Source organism: Tamandua tetradactyla, chromosome 14 (genome assembly GCF_023851605.1).
Source record: "Tamandua tetradactyla isolate mTamTet1 chromosome 14, mTamTet1.pri, whole genome shotgun sequence".
Classification (NCBI taxonomy): Eukaryota; Metazoa; Chordata; class Mammalia; order Pilosa; family Myrmecophagidae; genus Tamandua; species Tamandua tetradactyla.
Window position 1 is genome coordinate 65,630,961 of NC_135340.1, and position 10,091 is coordinate 65,641,051.

The following is a 10,091-nucleotide window of genomic DNA, read 5'->3' on the forward strand; positions in this document are numbered from 1 at the left end:
ATTTTTTGAAGAAGCATATCAGTACTCATACACCCAGGTGAGTATTATCCTTCCCCAAGGAGGAAGCTGTATACTTTACTCAAAATGTTTCTAGAACTTCTGTCCAACCTCTTAGAAAATCAGTCATGTATTTATCTGTCTTAACCTAGAGCCAAATTTTTATCTTTTATAGGTAGATTTTGTTTTTAGAAACATAATTATAAAAAATTATATATTCTATAAGCATAATTAATAAAATGAAGTAGTATATGTGAAGTGTCTGGTATAACCCAGCATATAGTATGTAATTGATAAATGATAAGTACTGTTATTAATAATAATTATCATCTTCCCTAAGCTTTTACAAAAGACAATTAGCGATCAACCTAGATAATTTTGGTCAAAATCCTGAAGTGATAATAAAATAATGAAAAAGTCTTTCTTGTCTCTGAAGGAGAATTCTTATAAGAGTTCAAAAATGTTTTAGGTAATGGAGCATTGTTGGAATAAATGTCATAAATTCCCAAAGGTAATAACTTTGAAGTAGAATCTGAATTTTTAGTTCTTTTATGTTTAAGAAGTTAGTCGCCTTATTTTATGTTCATCCCTACGGTTGTCAGTCATCCAGTGAGATAACTATAAGAAGAAATAATCAGAAAAGTGACATAGATTATGAGGAATGTAGAATGATATGCTGGATGGAATGGTAAAAGTTCAAATTTCTCTTTCTTACCCCACCGTTTTTTTTTCCTGCTCTGTTGACATCGTTAATTTCTTTGCCATTTAACTTTGGTATTCCAAGCAGGGTAGTAGGCATGTGATGGTGGAGGTTATAGCAATTACATGCTCCAAACAGGGAACAGAAGGGTGAGAAAAGAAGAGACAGAAGTCTCCAAACCCAGCGAGGAACTTACACAATTCCTTTTATCTACAGAACAGGTGACAGCATCTGCTTTTTTAAGTACTGAACTAGGAACTGGGGAAAGTGGCAGGGGCCCTGTAAATCCTGTACGCATACATGTACTTAGGGAAGTGGCATTTGGCAAAGCTACTAAGGAATTAGCCATGTTAAAAAGTGAACTGGAACATAAGGGATGAACTTGAAATTTCTTTCCAAAGAGGACCACAGCTCACCCATTATTTCAGATAAGGAACCCTTGTGGTAATTAGCAAGGTGAATCAGCTTTCAAGGGAAGACAGATTGTTTTTCTGCAGTCTCTGCCAAGCTGAGAATAAAGTGTAGCAAGCTCAGGTTAGAATTTCTTACCTATAGCCTCTGTTACTGGGCAGCAACCACCTCAAATGGGAATTCCTAAAGCTAAGGGATGTCCTTAGTCTTTTGAAGGTTCATTGGTCAGACTATACATCTACATTTGAATAGTCTGGTGAAAAGCAATACAATGGTGCACCATATAATAATCACTTCTTATATAATAATATTAAAATCCAGGCAAAGATGACACGTTAAAAAAATTTTAAAGATATGTTTTATAGCATGAGGAGTTTTGTGTATGAAATGGTCATATGTTGCTTTCTTATATATTTCCCCACTTTTTAGACAACCCTGTATGTGATACATGACAGAGAAAGCTTATGTTGGTAGTAGGCATGTATGCAAATGAAATAAACCAGAAAAAAATTTACGATATCTTGCCCTTTTAGACTTCTTTCCTCCCCTTTCCCATTTTTGCCTATTTGGGTTTAGTTCCCTGGGAAGCACATTCTGAGATGGAATTTAGATCCAGGAGTGCCCTTGGGATCAACACCTGTGGAAGGAACAGAAAGCAAGTGGATTTGGGCAGAAGTCAAGATGCAGTGCAGTCCTACTGACAGCTTCTGCCAACCTCATGGGAGCTCTCGAGTAAGAAATGGCCCTTCAGAATTGTCTTGACTTGAACCAAGCTGGGTAGTCAGGACTTTATTCTTCTGTTCCTTAATCTCTGGATGTGGGCCATCCCAGGAATGAGAGTGTTCTCAGGTGAGGCTGCTCTCTGCAGCTCAGGCAATCCCCAAAGGGGCTGAGGACAGAAGTCTGTCTTTTGATAGTACTTCCAACAGCTGGGGCAACAAATCCTTAAAAGGGGATTTGGATGTAGCATCACACCTGGTTTAACACACCTGTCTTTTTTTGTTAAACCACACTCGAATAATTTATTAGTAAAACTTGGGAATTTGTTCCCTTAAGAAAAAAATGTATTTTTGGTTAAAGAAAGTACCGAGACACTGAAATCCAATTGTGGCCAGTCATGAATCTCCTAGAGTTACTGCTTTTGAGTATCTTAGAGCTGCTGGATTGCTTTTAGATCTGCTCATGGGAAAAACAACAGTTTTTCTTCTAGGAGGTTTGCTAGATAACTAACAATTATGGTTTTTAAATTAAAAAAAAAAATTATTTGTTTCCCAAAGAAGGGAGAAAATAAAGATATTTGTAAAAGAACACTCAACAGTAAAAATCATTGAGAAATGGACCAACTCCTTATAGGCAGTTCTGTGTTAACCTTCACACATTTTCCTCAGCCACTTAGTACTTAATTGCATTAGTGCTTCACTTAATATGAAGAATAACTACCTGTTTTTTGTTTCTGCCATAATACATAAAATCATATTGGTCATAATTTCCCATTCAGCAAGTTAGATGGGAATAATAATCAGCATGAATCTTTCTGAGTCTACCTTTTAGATTCATTTTACTATCTACATATCTTGTATAAATTTTTAAAACGCTATTTTGGACTATGTATGACAGGGGTATTTAAATGAGCCAAGTGCTAAAGGCATATAAAGTAGACAATCTTTGCCTTTTTCATCTCGCACTTATGGTTGTATCAGTCACTCAAATTCACAACTGTAGCTTTGGAACAACAGTAGGTGAGGCCAATTCTAAATTTGACTCTGGACGTTTTGCCTAGATGCCTTGTCATAGGCTTCCTGGGCTAGATAACGGGCTCTCGATCACTTCTTTAATTCTTCTTCAACTAAGGCATAACTAATTCTTGACCCTTATGCTTTTACCTAAAACCTTAATGAAATTTTTCTTTTATGAAACAAACCTCATTTCACTTTTTATAAAAATTTATCTGTAATATTTGGGAAAATGTAGCTAGTGTTCACTTTAGAAACCTTTTGGATTAAAAGTAAATTTACAAATAGGAGAGCATTTGAAAGATTTTTAAAATTTTCAGCAGGATCTTTAGTGAATTTGTGTTGTTTTAATCCCTTAGTTGGGTGATAATAAGTAAGAAATTAAAGAGTTGTTTTTTATGTTTAACCCATCAGAATTAAAGATATTTTTGAAAAGTCAGTAGAGAAAGGAACTGATTTATGTAGTTCTATTTTTGTATATTATTCAAGCAATTAAGTGGAAATTAAATTATCTGAAATTTTTACTTAATCTACAGTACTTTTACCTTAAATCCTTCTCATGAGAGGAGTGGGAGAAGGCTGGTTATAACAAAAATAACAACAAAATAAAAACAAAAAATAAACTCTAGAGATTTAAGTTTTGCTTCTGGCATTTATAGCATAGAATGAAAGCTGTTTCTAAAAGGCCCATGAGCAAATAATGTGTTGTGAAAAATTCCTCAAGAAAACAATTATTTAGATTTAAATTGACTTGATTTCATTATTGATCTCCTTAGGACAAATAGTTTGAAGCTAGAAGGTATAAAGAAATTGTGGGGAAAAGAAGGCTATCTTCCCAAGAAGGAAAACAAACTAGGGGATGAAATTGAAGCTCAAGCTATTCCTCAAGAGAATGTAATAATGGAGAATGTAGATCAGACTATAACAAAAAAGGATAAATCCCAAAGCCTTACTCAATCCAAAGAAGAGAAAGAAAAGCAGCTCCTGGCATCATCATTATTTGTTGGGCTAGGATCAGAAAGTACAATCAGTTTGGTAAGTAATTAGTTATATTCATATCAGTATCTGTGTTCCCTATTTTGTAGCAAAAACTAGCTCTATGAAAAGTTCCTGGCTAACACCTGTACACATGATGGGAATTGACTTCCTCTACTCTGGCTGGCTGTCACCTCCTAGCTCCAGAGCCACCAGCCACACACCTTCTACATTCCTGAAAGAAAATCTAATTGGCTCGACCTGAGCCAGTGTTTTCTCTGATTCAATCAGCTAGGGCAAAGGACAGGGCCTTATAGTACACTATGCCCAAGGAAACTCCCCCTGTGGTGGATGGGACAGTAACAGTGAATAATAGTGATACATTTCTGGAAAAAGTACTTCTTAAAGTGTTATTTTTAATAATCTAAAACAGGAATCAGTTTAAATGTCTAATAGTAGGAAAATGTTTACATAAATTATATTCATTCAGAATATTATTCAGTCATTAAAAATGATCAATACTGCATTGTGAGATAAAAATATATTAAACAAAAAAAGCAAAATATAAAGTTTGATTTATATCTTGTTTACAACTGTTAAGATAAAAGTGTGTTGAGATGGAAAGAAATTAGGCAAAAATGATAATTGTATTCCGATATTAGGATTATGATGATTTTCAAAACTTTGAATTTTGATATTTTATTTTCATAGTAAAAGAATGAAAAGTTGGAGTGAACACAGGTGCTAATTTTGAGCATCTGTGAATACCATATAATCCTTTGTTTGGTGGGTTGATGAACCTACACAGTGAAAAATTGTGATCAGAGCTGAATTTTCTTCAGCTTTACGTCATACTGGTTCTTTGATTTTTCTTTCCCTCAGTGGAATTTTCCCTTCATACCCATCAGTGCCCAGAGAGTAAACCATGTTACATTCCTTCTCTCTGTCTTTCACAGGCTTAACCAGTTCTAGATTAATTTTCTGTCATAATTGATGTTCTCTCTTAAGAACAAACAAAATCAACCTAAAAGTACTTGCTTGGACAGTATTTGCAGTTTAGCAGCAAAGTAACGACCTTGAGTCTCAGTTGTTAAGGCAGTCTGAGGTGAGAGGGTGTCAGCATGTGCTCTGGCACTGATGGTGCAAGTTTTCAGTTGTCAGTCTGCAAAGGGTGCTAGAACCCTGATTTGTGAATCTTATTGTTGGTATAGAGATATTCCTGCCTTCTCAACAAAGTACATAACTTTCAGATAGATTCTTTCTCAGGAGAACATACAGGGTGACAAACTAATACCAGATTCTTTGTGGCAGACTTGAAATAAAATTAGGATTTTTTTTTTCTGATTTAAGTTATGATAAAAACTTTTTGGGTTACCCATTATACTTCCTGCTTTGGCCAGTTATTGCTAGAATAGTTAAAAAGGAAAAAAGTATATTTCCTGTGTTTTACAGGACCCTGAATTCTGTGAGTTCCAGGTGATTTGAACCGTATTGTTCCTCAGGTGGCATCAAGCAGAAGTAACAGCAAGTGAAACCTGAAATTAACATGTATCTTCTTGACCTTCGACCCCAGGTTTTCCTTTGTAGCTAGGGCAAAGTAGACAGGGCTGGGCTTGACTGGATGTGCTCCTTCTGTATCCTGTCTCCTTTTGGATGGCTGCTTTTCTCCAGCAGTCCTATTCCCTACTGGCTTTTATAATGTTTAAGGTTCTCAGTTATATATATGAAGCTGTATTGAGGTATTTAATTAACTTTTATACTTAGATCTGTGATTCATTTTAATATTTTACATAGTTCACCATAAAGATTGAGGTTCATTTTTGTTTTCACCTTCTTTTTTTTGTATGCTGTATGGTGGCAGTCACATTTCATTCTTTTTCCATGTGACCCTCCCGTTACTACAACACCATTTGTTGAAATTTTTTTTTTGGGGGGGTGGGTAACATACAGGCTGGGAATTGAACCCAGATCTCCTACATGGCAGACGAGAATTCTGCTGCTGAGCTACCCTTGCCACCCCCTCATCTTCATTTTTAAAAGAAAATTTTAAAAATTTTCTCTGGATGTGCATTTCTAGTCTGACTTTTTTAAGTGTATTTTAAAAAAGGTGTCACTACAGTGTCTTCCGGCTTGTGTAGCTTCTGCTTAAGAGCAGAATGGCATCTTGGCATTCTACAGGACAACTCTAGAAATTAAAAAAAAAAAGTGGCTGTTTCTCACTGTTTTAAACTTGTGCACTTTTGTAAGCTAGGAATCTGAAGTCTAACAGGTTTTTAGAATTGTTCACGACTGACTTTTTGACCTTATTTCTTTTTTCTGGTTTTATGTGTTTTTAATAAGAGAGAATATTTAGCTAATAGTTCAAAGTTATGTAGCTGTCAGAATTTCAGGGCTTAACATTTTATTCATCTCTTATTCTTTGCTAATCTATGACTTACAGAAGAAACCTTACTTAGCAAGTTAGTAAATTGTTCAATTGAAATTAGAGAAGTATGTTTAAAACTCATAACTTGTAGAACGAGTCTCTTTTTATATTATCTTTTATTTTTGCAGCTTGGAAAAGCAGATAACATCTCTCAATTCAGAAAGAAGTCAAAAGTCAAGGAAATCAAAAGTGGAGAAGCAAGTGCTCATAGCATGACTGGTTCTTCGTTTAGTTCTTTGTCAAATGAATCATATGAAGATTATTATTTGGATACTTTGCAGGATAGAGGAGATAAAGAATTAATAAAGAAAATTTCCTTCAATTCAGAACTTTTGGATTCTCAGTCACTCACAGAACTGCCCGTAGTTGAGAAACTCTCTAGTTGCAGTCTTTCTGCACCTTCTTTGTTTGCTGATAGCAACATGGAAATATTTCAGCCATCACAGTCTACTGCAGCCTCAGTAGCCAGTGAAATATCTTTAGTTTCTTCTTTGTCTGAAGATCCTACTGAACACTTGCGTTCAGATCTTAAGGAGGTCTGTAATAATGAAACCATATCAGTGTCTTTTTACAAAATTTGGAAAGATGATTGTTTATTGATGGTCTCATCAGTTTGTAATAAGAGTAGTTCAGAATTGAAAAGTATCAACTTAGAAATTGTTTCTGCAGAAAATTTCAAGGTGAGTTAATTAATGGTTCATCATTTCTGCTTTGAATGGATACTGCTTACTCAGTATTTCTGTTAACTCTTCTGATGGTTTTTAAATTTCTTCCACATCCTCCTTACCTCTCTAGCAAAAAAAAAATGTGACAAATTTTTTAATTGTTTTGAGTAGGGAACAGTTATTCAAAAGAGACAAAGAAGGAAACATGATAAAGATTATATTGGGGAAAGCGGTAGATATTAAGTCAGTTTCAGTAGAGCATGGTAATTAAGTATGAAAGCTCTGGACTCAGACTGCTTGGCTTTGAATCCTGCCTCTGCTGTTTATTAGCTCTTACCATGGGCAACTTATTTATGCTTTGTGCCACAGTTTTTTCATTTATAAAATGAGAGATCAACAATGGGTACCTGTTACTGTGAGGATTAAATAGGACAATATCCATAAAATGTTTACAGCGATGCATGGCATTTGGTGTTACTGTGTTATTTTGAACGTGTATTTGTGTTCTCTTTTCCTATACTTTTTAAATGTCTCATTGACTCATCATAAATACCCAAACAAAATTCCCAAAATATTTACTAAAACAAAGCTTACATAAATCCAGGAACATCAAGGAGTAAGAATATTGTAGGTAAGATGTATATAGTGTTTATTTTCTTTTCTCTCACCGATTTATTGTTTTATACTGAGTGCTCATGCATCAGTACTTTTTCTTCCCTAGTCCCAAGAGAATAGTGTTGTGATTTTTTGCTTTGTGAGTATTTTCTTTGTAAATTCTTCTTTGAGCTAGCAATATGTTAAATTGGATATTGTCTGGGCCACTGACCAGAGCAGGCATTCTTTCCTGTAGATGTACATTAGAATCACCTGTGGAACTTAAAACACCAAACTAAAAAAAAAAAAAAAAAAAACACAAGCCAGTTGCCTAAGCTCTACCACTGAAGTTTGAGTAAGGTGGAGAATAAGAAGGGAAGACACCTGCATTATTTCTTAAAAGAAATAATGACTTTATTTCTTCTGACTTTAAAAATTTGGTGCCAGCCAGAATTGAGAGCCACAAGACTAGGGTTTTGTAATCTCTCTCTCTTTAAAATTACACAGAGGATTTAATTGTAATGCTGTTTGTTACATCATTTTGACCTGCATGCTATTACTTCTTAAATATCTGTGCTAGTGAACTTTTTTCAAGTTAGTTATCAGAGATCTTTGTAATGTAATTGTTATTAATTTCTCACATTAGTATGCTTTTGTACTTCTTCAATTAAATAGAAAATTGATATCCATATAATAGTCAATATTGATTCAATACTTTTATTTACAGATCACTGAACAACTTGGATCCTGTTTACCTGTAATGGAAGCAGAAAGCACCAAAAGCTTTCAACATAGTGTGCAGATGGAAAAACCTTGTACAGAGGGCATTCTTTCTGGTTTTGTAAAATATCAAATAGTAGATAATCATTCTTTTCAGCTGGAATTTTCAGTAACCTTATCGCTTTTAGATTTCATTAGGTAAATATTCTGGGTTTTGTTAATTCAAGTTACCTATTCAGTCAACATATACTTATTAGGCATCTTCTCTGAACAGAGGCACTATTAACAATTGAAAAATAGCTACAATCCTACCTTCAGGGAGCTTACACTCTAAAGAGGGAGACATTGAACAATCACATAAACATATATACAATTATGAATTGTGCTGTGAAGGGAAAGTAAATAATACAAGTAGAGATTATTATGTGGCACCTGAAGTTAGGACTGGTTGGCAATCTGGGAAAATATCTGGGGGAAATAACATTTAAACGTCAATAACTTCAGAGACTCCTTGTGGCTTTTTATTAAGTTTGTAAAGTATTTCTTTATTTGTGTTTCAATTAATTCTTTCATAAAATCTGCTCATTAAACTTTAGAGATCTGTAAGAAAATTACTCAGCACAGTTTTTAAGCTTTTATTAAACTTACAATAAATATTTAGCATTATACCAGGCACTGTACATTATTTCCAAAATAAATTAAAACAATCTTATAACTAATCTTTTTTAGTTTATAGATTTATTGTGCTGTGTTCAAACATTATGTTCAATGAAGGTTGCCTGAACCGAGAATGCAGAATACCAGTAATAATCTGTAAAAATGTTTTAACCTCCACATATCCACTTGTGTTATATTATCATAATTTTTGTCCACTCTTTATATTCTTTTAATAAAAAGCATGTCTGTCAGTCTGTGAAAGAATGTTTATGCCCATGGTGCTGTATAAGATAGAATCCAGCCCTCAAAAAACTTAAATTCAGTGACTATGAAGATATATTCCATGGCAGTGAGCATTAGTAACCTGAAGAAGCACAATATATATAACATTAATATATTCTTCTGTGTATGTTAGGGATATAGAGAATTTTATCCCTAATAAAAAAATCTTTTCTCCTGATTATAAAATTAATACAGACATAAAAATTCAAATGTTATACAAAAACATAAGCAGAATACAAAAGTTACCTGTAATCCCACACCCAGTGTTAACTGTTTGAACTTTATTCAGGAGCCGTTTTTTAATACATTTGTTAAAATACTTTCTTTTGGTCTAATTTATTTAAGGTACCAGGTCTTTGAGCTGTTACAATTTTACATGACTCTGATAAAGTATCTCATTTTTCCTAAGTCCAAAGTATACAGGAAAGATAAGGTTTATATTCTGTTTGAAGGGTTAATGAAATTAATTGGTAAAATCTTACTGGAATGACTAATACTCAGGAGAACGTGCTGAGTGATTTTATGGAAAAATATTTGCCATATAGTAACATCTGCTATATTCAGTATTTCATCACATTGGAAGAGGATGCTAAGTATTCTGATCATCACTGGTTTAAAAAGATAAGTTTTGTGGGAGTAGCATTTTAAAAAATTATTAGTATATATATGGTTTTTCTCATGTGTTATTTGAAATGTATTTGTTTAGAATTATTTCATTTATTTGGACATAAATCTAATTTAAAAAATTATTTTCAGACCATTAAAAATTTCTACTGAAGATTTTGGGAAGCTCTGGTTATCCTTTGCAAATGATGTGAAGCAAAATATAAAAGTGTCTGACTCTCGCGCTGCTCTGCCATCTGCCCTAAAGACCCTGCAACAGAACTTAAGACTTCACGTTGTTGACATTATAGGTTCGTAGAGATATGAAA

At 33.9% G+C, this 10,091-nt stretch overlaps 1 protein-coding gene across 7 annotated transcripts in view; it reads left to right on the forward strand.

The window, feature by feature from the left end:
* Positions 1-10,091, forward strand: part of AP4E1 (adaptor related protein complex 4 subunit epsilon 1) — a 112,910-nt gene that overhangs the window by 85,605 nt on the left and 17,214 nt on the right. For all 7 annotated transcript variants that reach the window (XM_077127872.1, XM_077127873.1, XM_077127874.1 and 4 more), the window contains 4 exons: positions 3,618-3,876; positions 6,370-6,921; positions 8,228-8,418; positions 9,916-10,073. In XM_077127872.1, the coding sequence (XP_076983987.1) occupies positions 3,618-3,876; positions 6,370-6,921; positions 8,228-8,418; positions 9,916-10,073 (1,160 nt within the window). The remainder of the gene's footprint in view (positions 1-3,617; positions 3,877-6,369; positions 6,922-8,227; positions 8,419-9,915; positions 10,074-10,091) is intronic.